General features: G+C 39.8%; 2 protein-coding genes across 3 annotated transcripts; both read left to right on the top strand.

The window, feature by feature from the left end:
• Positions 1 to 3,779: 3,779 nt before the first annotated feature.
• Positions 3,780 to 4,688, top strand: LOC311060140 (C-reactive protein-like; the record flags this gene model as incomplete). Its single annotated transcript, XM_084078269.1, has 2 exons — positions 3,780 to 3,825; positions 4,043 to 4,688. 2 exons carry the CDS (start codon positions 3,780 to 3,782, stop codon positions 4,672 to 4,674), a joined length of 678 nt encoding a protein of 225 aa, XP_083934395.1. The 3' UTR covers positions 4,675 to 4,688.
• Positions 4,689 to 7,535: 2,847 nt separating this feature from the next.
• Positions 7,536 to 12,611, top strand: LOC311059821 (C-reactive protein-like). Of its 2 annotated transcripts, none has more exons than XM_084077901.1 (2): positions 7,536 to 7,819; positions 9,432 to 12,611. In XM_084077901.1, exon 2 carries the CDS (start codon positions 11,740 to 11,742, stop codon positions 12,595 to 12,597), a length of 858 nt encoding a protein of 285 aa, XP_083934027.1. In that variant the 5' UTR covers positions 7,536 to 7,819; positions 9,432 to 11,739; the 3' UTR covers positions 12,598 to 12,611. The 2 variants fall into 2 exon arrangements, with proteins under 2 accessions (XP_083934027.1, XP_083934026.1); XM_084077900.1 differs by having other exon boundaries at positions 9,432 to 11,898.
• The last annotated feature ends 4,511 nt before the right edge of the window (positions 12,612 to 17,122 follow it).

The raw sequence follows: 17,122 nt of genomic DNA, 5'->3' as shown, positions 1-17,122 counted from the left end.
GCAGTGGAAAATCCATGTAAGAGTCCCTACAGAGAAAAATACTTCATAACAACTGCTACCAACTCCAGTGTTGTCTTAAGATCTACAGATGCAACCACGGTGGAAGTCCCACTATTTATGGTATGCTTGATGCACTGTCGACCACTGCTAGTCTAGCAGCCCTGTAGCTGCTCCTGGTTTAACCCTGATTGATGCATCGCTGTTTTCGGCGAGCAACACCAATTGTACAGCAAAGTATAAATTAGGCCTTAAACAGTCAGAAGACACAAGGAGCAAAGTTGCAAATATGTGATTTGTGCCATAACGCAATGTGCTAAATGTGTTCTTTGGTATAATTATAGACAGAGTGAGCTGCATAGGCCATTACAGTGTTAATGCAGGATATGTCCATAGCCACTGTTGCAGTTATTGCTAGATCAGTTATATTTTCAGATGGAGGAGATATCAAACAATCAGTCCTTGATTAGATTAATACCTCATGTCAGTGGTTTCCCAAACAATCCTCTGTGTTATTTTGTGGCTCATGGTAGTCTTATTTGTGAATTAATGGACACTTGGAGGATACATTCATTGATGTTGCACTGTGTGAAATGAAATGTTAAATTCATGCATATTTCCTGACTGTCCAGTCACAAATGTTAATGGCAAAAGTTCAAGTCAAAAGACAAGTCTGACAAATTGTGTCCATGTGATTTCTCGATAGATTACAATTTAAACATGTCTTAGCTTTTACATGTTGTATCAGTTACAGTGTCATGATGGCATAAAAGTGGATTAATCATATCACCATTGATTATTTTCCTGATATGAATACAGTATATGTCAGATGAAATGTTGTGATCACCTTTGTGTGTGTGTGTGTGTGTGTGTGTGTGTGTGTGTGTGTGTGTGTGTGTGTGTGTGTGTGTGTGTGTGTGTGTGTGTGTGTGTGTGTGTGTGTGTGTGTGTGTGTGTGTGTGTGTGTGTGTGTGGAGACTGCAGAAAGAGAGGGCCTCAAAAACAAATGCACTTTGCTGTTGTTCGGTAATTGATGATATTCCACAGTGTAATGTAATCTATACGCTGTTGTACGACGGTATCGTTAAAAAAATATCAGCTATTGTCAATTTTCCATTAAGCGATGTCGTCGTACGACTGAGTATAATCAATCTAAACTGGTGGCCAGTCAGTAGACGTTGTGTTTGTGATTAATCATTAATAAACGAAGACTTGGGGAATGATCCTGTGACTTGTTTTACATTATGTTCATACTTTACACGACCTGTTTTAATGCAATTTACACTATTCAACGGGCTTGACTGGAGCACCACACTGTAAAAAGGAATGCCAGTATAGCTACACTAACAGGCACCGAAAAAGAATGTCTAGAAGGCAGACAACCACGCAAATATTATGGTGTTTTATCACCACAATTACCCTGCTCGGCAGCATCAGGGGTTGGATTGGGGTTAAATCGCTACAATATACTAGTGTCATGTCCAGGGGGTGTACTTGAACATCAAGCTGCCTCATTCTAAGGAAAAAGGAGATATGACCTATAACTCCCCAATAATGTTCCAAATAACTTCTACTTATATTACCACAAGAAATTGATGCAATTAAATAGAACATTCTAAGTGGTCCCAAGAGATGTAAAAAATAAAAACAAACTTAGAGCATGGACAGTAAATGCACTATGCCACTGCTACATACTGTAGGTTAAACAAGGTACGGTAAGTATAATACACATTCACTCATTTGGCTCACCTGGGAGAGAGCAGGTCCCTTGACCCTCAATCCTTGCCGTATCTGGTGCAGGTTTGAATCTGATCCAAGGCCCTTTGCTGCATGTCCGTCCCCGTCTCTCTCTCTCCTGCTATTTCCTGTCTCTCTCCACTATCGCATAATAAAGGTTTGAAAATGCCCCCAGACAAAAAAACAAAGAAACATTTGACAACAAGAGACTTTATAATGATAAATACAGCTATTCTGTTGAACGATAGTAAAGTTAAGCATACATATCTTTCACATAAATTACGTATATGTATTGACAAGGGGTCACCTCCTCATCTCCACCTCCTCGTTACTTTAACCACTTCCAACCTGGTGTCCCTATTGTTTCTTTCTTTTTCTTTTCTTTTATTAAATAAAAAGTTAGCATTAAGAACACAGCCCTCTCACACATTAGCATGACAATATCAGTCACTAGAGCCACGGACATGCTTCAGTGAATAACATGGTTAAAATTGTAGTTCAATGGGCTTACAGGAGGGAGGCATGTCTGATCAAACTAATATTAAATGATCTATTATCTAATATCTAAATATTGAATCAAGCAAGTACACACTAAATGCCCCCAAAAGTGTTTTAAAGCTAAAAAAAAAAAACTTTAACCCCAAATGCTGCTAAGTGGCAAACAGAAGAAGACTTTTTCAGGTCCATGTTTTGACTGTAACTGAAAAGTGAAAGTGAAGCAGGGGAAGCTGAACAACATAATGCATGCTCAGCAAACAATCATTGGATAAAGAGCATGCATGCTCAGCAAACCTCCCTTGGATAAATAAGGGGTAAAACAAAATATTTGTATGCAGCAGTTTTGTGATTTAAGACTGACTGGAATACTGAGACAACAATCAGCCACGTCTCTGAAATGCTTGTGCTAAATCTTTAAAGAAAAAACAGTCAACATTGCCACGGTTGGCCTTTGGCTAAATGCCAAGAAAACTGAGGTTATTACCTATAACATCCTATCGGAACATCCACCTCTGGCAACAACAGGAGGCACTGCTCTGAAGGAAGATAAGGACTTCAAATACCTGGGCTCATGGGTCATCTCAACTGAGCAAGATCTTAAAGTGAGGAAGGCACTTGCATGGTGAACGGCATGGCCAGTGTATGGAACTCCAACCTCCCCCAACAAATCAAACTCATCTTCTTCTATGCAACGGTATAGTCAGTTCTCCTACATGGCAGTGAATTCTGGACCCTGAAACCAACCTTGCAGAAGTTTCTAGATGGGTGCTATACCAGAATGTTGCGTGCAGTTAGTACTTAACATCAGCAAGAGTGCACATGTTACCAACAAGAGTCTGTATGATGGAATACCAAGGGTGAGCGAGAAAATAGCAGCCAGGAGAATGAGACACTGCCAAAGACAAAGACAAGAGCTGCCAGCCAGCAAATTGGTGCTGTGGGAACCAACACACGGGCACCAGTCACAAGGACGTCTCACATTAACATACGTGGATGTACTCAAGAAAGATGCAGGAGCGCAAAGCACCAATGAGCTGGCCAGATGTATCGAGAACTGGGATGACTGGAAGCGACGTTGAAGGGTTTGTCTGAGGACAACCTAGAGAGTCAACATTCCTTTGTTCAGATGAATATTCCCTCAGAACCATTAGCCAAAAGGCCATATGTTGTACATTATAGTAGGCAATACGCCATACATTGTGTTTTCTTGCATACTAAGACAAGGAGCCAATCAAAATTGAGAGGCTACATTTTTTGTTGATTATAACGGGGCCAAACCCAGTGAGTCTCAGAAGCTGTTGGTCGTGAAGAAGTGCTAGGAACTATGTTAATTTCATCATTGCCACAAAAACAAGCCCCAAGGTGAGATAAATTCATTTACATTGATGTTATAGACTGTCTTAATATGTTTAATGGCTCAATAGTTTGACAGGTAGAAAAACGGACCGTTGCACTGTTTTGTAATGAATAAACAAACATTTTCATCACTACTAAAATGCATCTTCATATGTCCCAGGAACTGTAGAGACAACATAATGACAGCTGTCATGGTTTTGTTCATCCTTCTCCCAGGATACAAAGCATATGTTGAAGGTGAGAGTCTTGATGAGACATTTTGCAAAAGTAAATGTACATCAGTTGCATGAGGAATACTTTGAGAATGTAACACTATTCAATTGTTTTGACATATTGGAAAGCATCTGCAATAGTGGAAAATCAACACAAAACTTGAACAGCACAAGTGAACTTCGTTTTGTAGACAAGGTTTTGAAAATACGCCCCATTATCAAACTTTATCCTGCTTTTTCAGATCTATCAGGGAAGGTATTGTCATTCCCCGAGGACAGCAATGCATCCTATGTGAAACTCTCATCTGAAACCCAAACTCCGATCTCAGCCATGACCCTGTGTCTGAGGTACTTTTCAGCATTACACAGAGGCCAATCCCTGTTTTCTCTGGCCACACGCTCTCATGACAACGACTTGCTGTTATTTAAACCATTCATCCCAGGCAAATACAGAGTGCACGTCGAGGGAGCGGAGCACGATTTCTCTGGTCTGTCGGACGGCAAGAACGAGTGGAACTCGGTGTGCTGGACATGGCAGTCAAGCACTGGTCTGACTCAACTATGGGTCAATAACAAGCGCAGTGTGCGAGCTTACCTCAGGGCGAATGGCTCCATAACTGGTCTGCCAAGTATAATACTAGGACAGGAACAGGACACGTATGGTGGGGGGTTTCATACCAAGCAGTCCTTTGTAGGGGACATAACTGATGTCCACTTCTGGGACAAGGTCATCTCTCCCTGTGAAATCAGATCATATATGGAGGGGAAGACCTTTGCTCTTGGCAATATCCTCAACTGGAAAGCACTTGATTACACCTCAGAGGGGAAGGTATTTGTAGAAATTAGTGACTTTAATAATATTCTATGTAAGTAAGAACAAGAATATTGTTTTCCACACTGTTGGGCAGAAGCAATGTGTCATAATTTGTTAATAGAAAGGCATGCATAAACGTGTTACTTTAAATCATGTACATGGCTGATGCAGAGCGAGATTCTGAAAATGGAAAGTGATGTTGGTGTATTTAATACACATTTGTGGTGAATAAAATATTAATTGAAACAAGATCAGCGTAATCTGATTATTTCCTACATGTCATCCAATTAGATTAAAGAGGAATAGAAAGAATATATTGGTCATTTAACAGTCATTCTATGCACAAAGAAACCATATTGTTTTTTTTCTGCAAACATGATGAAATAAATAGTTATTTCTCTAATTCTGCTATACAGTTGTTTTATGTTTATGCTGTCACTTATGCATTTCAAGAATTTTAAAAAGTGAACATGAGGTAGCTGATACCTTTCAAGATTTGTATTTGTTACACATCCCATATTTATTTTGTAAAAGAGAAATGTATTTGGTTAGAAAGAGAACATTTTGCAATAAAACAAATGTAATAACAGTAAATAGAAATAAATATAATATGACACAATAACAATAAAATTGCGTGCCTTTGATAGGTGCTATGCACAGGGAGGTGGGACAATAGGGTGGGACTTGAGCACTGCACTGCAACCCACTGCCTTTGACACCAGTTCTCCACAACAAGTCAAATGAAAATACATTGTCTTTACCTGAAAAAGAAGAAACGCCAAAATTAGGCAGGTGCTGAGAGAAGAACTGTTATAATTTGAAAAAAGATTTAAGCGGCTGCAATAAAATAAAATGGAGACGGTGCAAGCGTTTTCTCCACCACCATGAATAATATTGAGTAGGAAATGTAAATTGTATCACCACGCCCAGCATTCTTCACATACCATTGACTTTAGACTTTAGTTTCTGTTTTTGTCTTTGTCCTCCTGACTCTTGGACCCTACTTCCTTAAACATCCAATTAAGTATTTTCGAGCTCAATGTTAATATACGAGTCAATATCACCATAAGGTACATTTGGGACTTAGCTTCTTTTTTTTTTTTTAAACTGTGATTTTCCATTTAACTTTTTACTCATTGTATTAAGTGGATGTTGTACAGTTAGAAATGCATGTTGGTCAAGCTCCCAAACTTTTTATGAATTAACTGTAATATATGTCAACAGTAATATATGTCCACCCTGTCAGGAAAAATTCAAAGGGTGGACAATGACAGGGTGGAACTTTGGGTCAGTTTTAGGATTTAATTGGCACATGCTGGACCTTCTGTTAGCAACTTAGCTCAGTTCGCAAGGTGACTCTATACCTTTTAACAGATATATTTCAAATTTCAGAAAAGTTTTTATATTCATTGATATTTCAGTATGACAGAGTGGACATGCTAAGCTTGACAACATACAACTACACACATAAACTATGAAAAATACAATATATATAAGTGTAAATATTTACTGGCAACTTGCCACAGCTTCAGCCTCCATTGAAGTAAGACAGGAAGAAGACAACAAGGGAACTTAAACATAAGTAAGTTTCTTAAAGGGCCAGTTTACCCCCAAATGACAGGGTGGACAGCAATGTCAGGGACACACAAAAAATGTTCAATATGATTATAAAAACAGACTATATCATATGATTTAAGATCAAAATGACTCGTTTTATCAAATAAGGTGTTGTGGACAATCAAACTATGTAAAAAGAAAAAGAAAAATCAAAAAATGAACCACTTATTAGACACACTGTAGTTAGCAGAGTGGTGTGTGGGACATGCCAAAACCATATACATCCAATGTTACAGATCTGTATAAAATGAAGGAAACACATTTCCAGAGACTCATCATTGTACTGATAAGTGTGTAAATGTTTGGCCATTCATAATAAGACCTCAGAGTTTCATTATTTTGTTACATTTTCATGATATTTGAGTGATTGTGGTGAGGACACCCAAATGTACTTTATGGTGATATTGACTCATATATATATATTTGTGCAGGCGTCATCCTTGAATGTTTCACTTAGAGGATATTTAGTGAACATTTTATCTGGAGACATTTTCGAACAAGAGCTCTTTCATGGTTCAAGGTCTCGAGAAACAATGTATCATAACATAAGGGATGTGAAACACAGCTTTGGTGTGTTTTTTAAACGTGAGTGGAGTTTTTCATCCAAAGTCTTAAGAGGAAAGTTGACAGTGAAAACATAACATTCAAAGAATGGAAATATAACTATTTGTTCATCATACCTGATTTAATCAATTCAAAGGTATTGTTGCCTACCACTGCTCTAGGGGGTTTGCACTTCAGTGATTTTTAATATTATCCTCTAAAAACACATTCTAGAGCGTTGGACTGTGCAAAAATGTTGACTAATTACTTGAACAATTACCCCAAACCCCCCCCCCCCCCCCCCAAAAAAAATCTCCTGGTTTCTGACAGTCTAATGTTAGCAACCCTGTGAAACGAGACCCCCACAAGCGGCTGTTTCTCACTCCGGAGCAGCAGGTGGCGGTAACGAACCTTTGAGTTGGATGCTAGTCTCCGTACAACGCGCGCCTGTACAACAAAGACAGGAAATAGTGTTGCCATGTCCGCTTATTATAAGTTGTTAAAATGTTACAAAAAATATACCATATTTCACATTGTCTTCAAGATTTAGAAAATAGCAGATCTATAAGTTCACAACGCGATGCGACGCGTTGTGAGCTTGTATTTTTCAAAGCCGATGTCCACACGATGTATCGTGTGGACTAGTTGATTCTTTTGGGCTTGTTTTCATAGACCTGGTTGCTTGTTTCTCTCGTAAAATATGGCAACACCGAAACAAATTGTGAAATTCTCATTCAAATCAGGAAATCCTTCCCCAACTGTAACTCAGAGTGGTCGTGGGTTAGCATAGCACTGCGGTTTAGATATTATTATAGCAGGTTCATAAGTTGCATCTTCAAAATGTCCAGTAAGGAGCCATTGCTTCTTCTAAGACTGAATGTGATTATTTCAGATATTACCGATCGAGTTAACACGGGCGCGGCAGAAATACTCGAGATAGTGTCCAAGTATGAGGAAGAACTTCGTCTGGCGAAGGAGGAGATCCACCGACAACGACAACTATTGGATGCCGTTGTTCCACAACAACACACAACGCTGACATCAGGTATTTTTATTACACCATCACCCATGTAGATCACTATGTACCACAACAACACACGAGATCGGGTATACTCACCTAGCCCTGATACACGACGGTCAGTCATGGATGAACTTCAACATAGTGTTTGCACTATCTCCCTTTCCGTACATATACATACATTTCAAATGTAAAGTGTTTGTTTACTCATGGCCACGGATGTTATAATTATGTACGGTCCCTCAGAAGTACCCGTATCTTCCGTATTGTTCAATAGAAAGCATTTTAATCCGATCGGTGGCCATTTTCTCCGTATTTTCGCCATACGCTTTCAACTACGCGACCCTATTGGTTGGGAGGTGTATTGCACTCTTGATACATTATACAACTATGAGAGAATGGCCACCGAACGGATTAAAATACTTTTTATTGAACAATACGGAATATACGGGTACTTCTGAGGGGCCGTACACAAATGTAACATCCGTGGTCATGGGGTAAGCACTTTATATTTGAAGTTTGGGCAAAAAAGGAGAAGGTGCAAACGCCATGTTGAAGTTCATCCATGACGGTCAGAAGACCCTATTGTGATCCATGGTTAACACTCACCCATCCATGTGATTGTGTATTCATATAAAATGTTCTATAACACACTGCACTGAGATGCAGATCGGGTATTTCCATTCACTACAGTAGTGCTGTGGTGTGGAGAAGTTCCAGTAATCCACACTTTGGCTTGAGTTGACCAAACACCACAGATAGTCACACCACCAGACCTTTCTCGAATTTACCCTGCTTTTTGGCCTAGCACAGAAGACACGCTGTGCAGTGTAGAGAGCCCTCCACCACACCCCCACCATTTTACACACACTGAGTAGCCGCGCTGCCATCTGCTGACCATGTCAAGTAATTACACGTCGGTCTTAAAAGTCTTCTTTTTGTTGTGTGCAGCTTCACCAGTACTCTCAAATTCCTACAGCAACTCAGTACTAGGCTCATTAATGGCAGCTGGCTGGGTAGCCTGCCAACACAATTAATTGTATTGCGAATATCACCCCTGTGGGTTTTCATGTACATTTAATTATGAGACTTTACACATACACTTTGTATTTCCTACTGGTGGATACGTCGCTGAGATTTTCAGTGACTGGATGGGATTATTCATTAACCCGAAATTAAGCCAGAGTTTTCAATTTAGACACAATGTCAAAATCGAATGGGTGGAGATTGTCAAGACTCAGTGAGCTCACCGGCTGCACCCGATTGAGTGTGATTGATGAACCCTAACAATTTGATGGACCGCATGATGTGTAGACTGTGTAACCCCTGACCCTCTGGCCGAACACAGGGCTCTGATGGCAATGTTTGGTTAGAGGCATTTAGAGAAATTAACCTGTGCATACTATTAATGGCAGATCATATTGTGGGCTGTTTTGAGCATCTTTCTAACAGTTTTAGGAAATTTGGCTTCATGGGGAGACACAGAATTCACTCTAATCTCTGGAAAAGTGTTGATGCCCACATAATTATCATGTCGCTAAAAGTCTATACTATATTCCATTATTTGCACTTTTCCCTAAAGGACAATTGTCTTGATTAAGTAAGTTTCTGGTTTAACCTTATCTCTTTTTTCTTCTAGATGCACAGTGTTCTGAGCTCCAAGACTCACTTCACCTCTCCGTATGTGAACAGAAGATTCCTCCAGAACAGCTTCTCCGAGATGAAGAGGCGTCTCAGAGCAACAACTCCGATTTCAGTGTATATTCTGTTGCTCTTACAAACATCCAGTTTGAAGAGCTCACCAAGTCCCATCAAACGGACAAGGAAGACGACCCATACAGCTGCCATGAGGGAGAAGAGTTTGGGAGGCCATTAGAGGCTCATGATGATGTCTCCCAGATAGATTTAGTGCAGATAAAAGCAGAGGAGGAACCCATGTCCATCCATATGGGAGAAGAGTGTTGTCAATCTACCCTGGATGCTGCTGAAGACGACACAATGCCTTCAAACTCAAGTCAAAGTTTCAAAATTGAAAGGAAATCTCTCTCTGTTTGTCTCCGCCGCATTCAGTGCATGGAGAACTGCAGTGGAGATGGCAGGCCAAGCAGCCCAGACCAGCAGATGGAAGAGAAACCTCTAGAGCCGTTAATTCAAACCGATGGATGTCAGCTGCCCTCTCCACGCCAGCTTGTCGCTCAGAGTCAAGAGAGCAGAGGTGATCAGGGTAGAAAACAATCTTGTCTAGACCCAAGAAGAAGATCAAAGCGAAAACCAGCAGTTTGCACAGCAGTGCAAACATGTGCCCCAAATGCTGACTTTCAAATGCATCTGAAGATTGAAAATCAATACAATTGTTATGTCTGTGGAAAAGAGTGCAACGATGAGAAAAGTTTTAAGCATCACATACTCACTCATGACAGAGGCACTTGTCCAATCTGCCGAAAAAATATGGCCAGGGTCAACTTGAGAAGGCACATGTTAATTCACACTGGGGAAAAACGATGCCGTTGCAATGTCTGCGGAAAAGCTTTCAGTCGAAGGGACCATTTAAAAGGTCACATGGCTAGTCACATACGCGACAAACCACATGCCACACCACACAACAAACCACACATGTGTTCTACTTGTGGAAAACAGTTTGGCCAGAAGCAGGCCTTGGAAAGACACAAGAAAATTCATACAAGAGAGAAATCCAATGACTGCCCTATCAGTCATAAAGGCAAGAAAGCAAGGTTTTGTCCAATCTGCCAAAAAGATATCTACAGTTGCTTTAGCAGGCATATGTTAGTTCACAGTGGAGAGAAACCATACAGTTGTGAGTTCTGTGGAAGACGTTACAGACGAAATGAACATCTGAGAAAACATATTTGTCTCCCAGGCACAATATCATAAACATATTGCCTGCCCTATATAAATGTTTCTGAAAGAAGAACATTTCACATTGTAGCAACACCCCACAAATACCACCACTATTGTGTCAAACAATTTGCATTCAAATTGTCCCTTGTACCGACAAGGACTTATGTCATGTGAGGTAAAATGAAAGTAATTAATTCGTACCATTTTTAATTTTCCAGTTTTTAATTTACTGTTCTTTTTGTATACTTTAATTTTTGTACGGTTCCCTGTACAACTGAATGTGTAGTAAAACTGTACTTTGAAAGCGGAATATTGTTTGATGCTTCCTTCCACACTAGGCTACATACTAAACAAAGGAGAAAAAGTGACATCATGGTGTGGCATTTGAACTCTTATCATAACACAAAACCTTTAGTCTATGCACAAAACAAAAGAAGGCATTTATTTGGCATTGTATTAATATTGGTTAATGTCACTGCAGCCAGTTCAAGAGATGTTTGTTTGTCACACTCTCTGTGTATTAAATTGAAATATTATCCTCTGATAGGAATTGAATTGTACTGTGATACACTACCATGTGCGAAACAAAAGAAAAAAAGAACAGTAAAATGTTTGCAAACCAATGGGTGATATAATGGTCACAATGTTAAGGTCTTCAATGTGGTTACATGATGTGACAATTTAAAAAAAAATTATACTCAAGATTCTATGGAAACAACTGAACATGGAAAGGAAAACTTGCAGATTGAACCTTTATATCACGTTTAAATTCAAACAAACCTGTTGATTTGAATCATTTTGCAGCTTTAAGGCTATAGTAATTAAAGGCAGCGTGATATGTAGATCATGCCTTAATACAGATTTACTATTACTTTTGGACTCAACTGGAAGTGGTGAGGGTTTTAATGGTTCCTAAAATAGTGGTCAGTGGTGCAGAACTGGGTAGAAAAACAGACCGTTGCACTGTTTTGTAATGAATAAACAAACATTTTCATCAAAATGCATCTTCATATGTCCCAGGAACTGTAGAGACAACATAATGACAGCTGTCATTGTTTTGTTCATCCTTCTCCCAGGATACAAAGCATATGTTGAAGGTGAGAGTCTTGATGAGACATGTTGCAAAAGTAAATGTACATCAGTTGCATGAGGAATACTTTGAGAATGTAACACTATTCAATTGTTTTGACATATTGGAAAGCATCTGCAATAGTGGAAAATCAACACAAAACTTGAACAGCACAAGTGAACTTCGTTTTGTAGACAAGGTTTTGAAAATACGCCCCATTATCAAACTTTATCCTGCTTTTTCAGATCTATCAGGGAAGGTATTGTCATTCCCCGAGGACAGCGATGCATCCTATGTGAAACTCTCACCTGAAACCCAAACTCCGATCTCAGCCATGACCCTGTGTCTGAGGTACTTTTCAGCATTACACCGAGGCCAATCCCTGTTTTCTCTGGCCACACCCTCTCATGACAACGACTTGCTGTTATTTAAACCATTCATCCCAGGCAAATACAGAGTGCACGTCGAGGGAGCGGAGCACGATTTCTCTGGTCTGTCGGACGGCAAGAACGAGTGGAACTCGGTGTGCTGGACATGGCAGTCAAGCACTGGTCTGACTCAACTATGGGTCAATAACAAGCGCAGTGTGCGAGCTTACCTCAGGGCGAATGGCTCCATAACTGGTCTGCCAAGTATAATACTAGGACAGGAACAGGACACGTATGGTGGGGGGTTTCATACCAAGCAGTCCTTTGTAGGGGACATAACTGATGTCCACTTCTGGGACAAGGTCATCTCTCCCTGTGAAATCAGATCATATATGGAGGGGAAGACCTTTGCTCTTGGCAATATCCTCAACTGGAAAGCACTTGATTACACCTCAGAGGGGAAGGTATTTGTAGAAATTAGTGACTTTAATAATATTCTATGTAAGTAAGAACAAGAATATTGTTTTCCACACTGTTGGGCAGAAGCAATGTGTCATAATTTGTTAATAGAAAGGCATGCATAAACGTGTTACTTTAAATCATGTACATGGCTGATGCAGAGCGAGATTCTGAAAATGGAAAGTGATGTTGGTGTATTTAATACACATTTGTGGTGAATAAAATATTAATTGAAACAAGATCAGCGTAATCTGATTATTTCCTACATGTCATCCAATTAGATTAAAGAGGAATAGAAAGAATATATTGGTCATTTAACAGTCATTCTATGCACAAAGAAACCATATTGTTTTTTTTCTGCAAACATGATGAAATAAATAGTTATTTCTCTAATTCTGCTATACAGTTGTTTTATGTTTATGCTGTCACTTATGCATTTCAAGAATTTTAAAAAGTGAACATGAGGTAGCTGATACCTTTCAAGATTTGTATTTGTTACACATCCCATATTTATTTTGTAAAAGAGAAATGTATTTGGTTAGAAAGAGAACATTTTGCAATAAAACAAATGTAATAACAGTAAATAGAAATAAATATAATATGACACAATAACAATAAAATTGCGTGCCTTTGATAGGTGCTATGCACAGGGAGGTGGGACAATAGGGTGGGACTTGAGCACTGCACTGCAACCCACTGCCTTTGACACCAGTTCTCCACAACAAGTCAAATGAAAATACATTGTCTTTACCTGAAAAAGAAGAAACGCCAAAATTAGGCAGGTGCTGAGAGAAGAACTGTTATAATTTGAAAAAAGATTTAAGCGGCTGCAATAAAATAAAATGGAGACGGTGCAAGCGTTTTCTCCACCACCATGAATAATATTGAGTAGGAAATGTAAATTGTATCACCACGCCCAGCATTCTTCACATACCATTGACTTTAGACTTTAGTTTCTGTTTTTGTCTTTGTCCTCCTGACTCCTGGACCCTACTTCCTTAAACATCCAATTAAGTATTTTCGAGCTCAATGTTAATATATATATATATTTGTGCAGGCGTCATCCTTGAATGTTTCACTTAGAGGATATTTAGTGAACATTTTATCTGGAGACATTTTCGAACAAGAGCTCTTTCATGGTTCAAGGTCTCGAGAAACAATGTATCATAACATAAGGGATGTGAAACACAGCTTTGGTGTGTTTTTTAAACGTGAGTGGAGTTTTTCATCCAAAGTCTTAAGAGGAAAGTTGACAGTGAAAACATAACATTCAAAGAATGGAAATATAACTATTTGTTCATCATACCTGATTTAATCAATTCAAAGGTATTGTTGCCTACCACTGCTCTAGGGGGTTTGCACTTCAGTGATTTTTAATATTATCCTCTAAAAACACATTCTAGAGCGTTGGACTGTGCAAAAATGTTGACTAATTACTTGACCAATTACCCCAAACCCCCCTCCCCCCCCAAAAAAAAATCTCCTGGTTTCTGACAGTCTAATGCAGTGTTTCTCAACCTTTTTGGTGCCAAGGCACACCTGGCATACTGTAGCCAAAAGATCCCAGGGCACACCTATACGGTGTGTGTGTGTGTGTGTGTGTGTGTGTGTGTGTGTGTGTGTGTGTGTGTGTGTGTGTGTGTGTGTGTGTGTGTGTGTGTGTGTGTGTGTGTGTGTGTGTGTGTGTGTGTGTACGTACGTGTGTTTATATATATATATATATATATATATATATATATATATATATATATATATATATATATATATATATATATATATATATATATATACACACACACACACACACACACACACACACACACACACACACACACACACACACACACACACACACACACACACAGAGAGAGATTATTGGGCAAGTATAAAGAAACCTTGACCATTATAAATATATAAATCTTTGGCCTACAAATATATAAACTTGGGTCAGTGCAAGGAATGGAGGAGTCTGAAAACCTTCCCAAAGTAAAACTTCTTTGGTAAGTATATTTGGTACCCAATATACTTCTAATATCTGATAATAATATCTACTAATGTGATCCTGATAGCATTATTGCGGACGCATGCGCTGTTGTCCACTACAGACGAACACCAAAACTCTCGCCCCAAAACAACTAACAATATAGCTGCAAGCAGCGATAATACGGGGCCAGGAGAGAGAAAGAGAAATGATAATTCCTTCAACAGGTCAGTTCATGAAAGTCCTTGCGGTCTTGTTTCCAATGAGGGCCTGTGAGCAATTAGGGGTTAAGAGTCTTGCTTGTGTCGATGACAAATTTCATCGACACATTTGCTGACCTGGCCTGGAATCGTACCTGGGGCAACCAGAGCCTCTGGCTCACTAACCACTCAGCTATGGCCGCCCCTGAGAGAGAGTGAGAGAGAGAGAGAGAGAGAGAGAGAGAGAGAGAGAGAGAGAGAGAGAGAGAGAGAGAGAGAGAGAGAGAGAGAGAGAGAGAGAGAGAGAGAGAGAGAGAGAGAGAGAGAGAGAGAGAGAGAGAGAGAGAGAGAGAGAGAGAGAGATATGGAAACGGAATAGATTGAAGAGAAAAACATGGAAACGGAATAGATTGAAGAGAGAGAGAGAGCCATGGAAACGGAATAGATTGAGTCATGTTTTTTGCAATTCAACTTAAATGAGTGTGCATCAAGTGAGGCTTGAACCAGCAACCTTGCGGTCGTGAGGCACTCTTAGGTAGCTGCAACACTACCTATAGTGCTATAGCTTTGTCCAGGCTTATGTTGTCTGTTGAGGATGACAAACGCTTGCCTTCTGTCATGACCCAAGCCCCTGTTTCACTAACACTAAGATCACTCGTTCACAAACCATTTACCAATGAAGAAATTGTACATCTCCTCAGAAGCAAAACTAGTGAAAGTAGCCGATCTACAAGCTCACAAACCATTAAAAGTTGTCAGATTGTACATCGGCTATTTTCACAATGAAGTATGTTATACATTGAAAAAACATACTCTCATTGCTATCTGAAAAGTTGTGAGATTGTAGATCAGCTGTATGTAAAAAACACTCAATTAAGTATTTCATGTTATCTTTAACAATTGCAGATGTATTCATTGATAGTCATGTTGTGTGAAATGCAACTTAGATGAAGTCTGCACCAAGTGAGGCTTGAACTGGTGACCTTCAGGTTGTGGGACACACATTTAAGCGAGAAGCCACCAACAGTCAAAAACCTGTGAAAGGAGATCACACAGATGATACAGTTTCACGCAAATAGCTGAAAAATCCTGGGTTTAAGTGTTTTTCAAACTGCTCAAGATTGCGGACAATCTAAGGGCGGTGCTTACTGGTCAACGTGATAGATGTGTTCCTCATTAGTCAAGGCACATGTGTAAGCAGGTCTAATGGCTGTCGGCCAAACGAGGCATGACTTTTGCCTGTTTAAAGTTTGTATTTTCAAAAAATTGCTATAGCGCCCCCGTTTGACCAATTGGAGTAAGATTGGTTTCAGTGATATTTGGAATGGCCCTTTACATTTCTGCAAAGTTTCAAAGAATGGTAAGTCTGCATGTATGTGTTAGGGGCAGATGAATAATTGTCATAAACCTGCAATATTCATTGGCTCATTAAAGCTTCATTTTTTCACTTATGGAAAATATTTTGCAAACGTTTTTTGGCATAGGTCCAAAGTTCATGTGTAAAAAGTTTCGTGCAGATTACTCAAAAATCCCAGGAGGAGATAGGTTTTAACTGTTTTTCATATAATTCGAAATGGTGGGAGATCTAAGGGTCAGAGGTCAAAAGTCAGAGCGTGAAAGTTGTTCATCATGAGGAGACGCATGTGTGTATTGAAGTTTTATGGCTGTAGGTAAAACAGGGCATGAGTTGTACCTGTTCAAAGTTGGCATTTTCAACTGAGTGCTATAGCGCCACCTTTTGACGAAAGATTGTGAGATTTATTTTTTGATCGTTTTTCATGACCATCTATCATATGGCCGAGTTTCATAAAAAGCGACTGCACGGTTCAGCCAGAACTGCCAAAAGTGGCAGAAGAAGAAACGGAATAATCAGAATAACAATACGGGTCCATGCTGGAAGCCTGGCCCCGTAAATATAGCTGCAAGCAGCGATAATATGGGGCCAGGAGAGAGAAAGAGAAATGATAATTCCTTTAACAGGTCAGTTCATGAAAGTCCTTGCGGTCTTGTTTCCAATGAGTGCCTGTGAGCAATTAGGGGTTAAGAGTCTTGCTCAGGGACAAATTTCATTTCATCGACACATTTGCTGACCTGGCCTGGAATCGTACCTGGGGCAACCAGAGTCTCTGGCTCCCTAGGCGGGCTCACTAACCACTCAGCTATGGCCACCCCTCAGAGAGAGAGAGAGAGAGAGAGAGAGAGAGAGAGAGAGAGAGAGAGAGAGAGAGAGAGAGAGAGAGAGAGAGAGAGAGAGAGAGAGAGAGAGAGAGAGAGAGAGAGAGAGAGAGAGAGAGAGAGAGAGAGAGAATAGATTGAAGAGACATAGAGAGACAAATGGAATAGATTGAAGAGACAGAGAAAGAGACATGGAAACGGAATAGATTGAAGAGAAAG

Source organism: Gymnoscopelus microlampas (genome assembly GCF_963454915.1).
Source record: "Gymnoscopelus microlampas genome assembly, chromosome: 14".
Taxonomy (NCBI): Eukaryota; Metazoa; Chordata; class Actinopteri; order Myctophiformes; family Myctophidae; genus Gymnoscopelus; species Gymnoscopelus microlampas.
This window is presented reverse-complemented; position numbering and strand designations above follow the sequence as displayed.

Bases quoted from the DNA above. Each gene is read 5' to 3' on its own strand.
- LOC311059821 (XM_084077900.1), top strand. From the start codon at position 7,615: ATGTCCAGTAAGGAGCCATTGCTTCTTCTAAGACTGAATGTGATTATT. The intron at 7,820-9,431 runs GTATTTTTATTA...TTTTTCTTCTAG, and splicing joins ACACACAACGCTGACATCAG to ATGCACAGTGTTCTGAGCTC.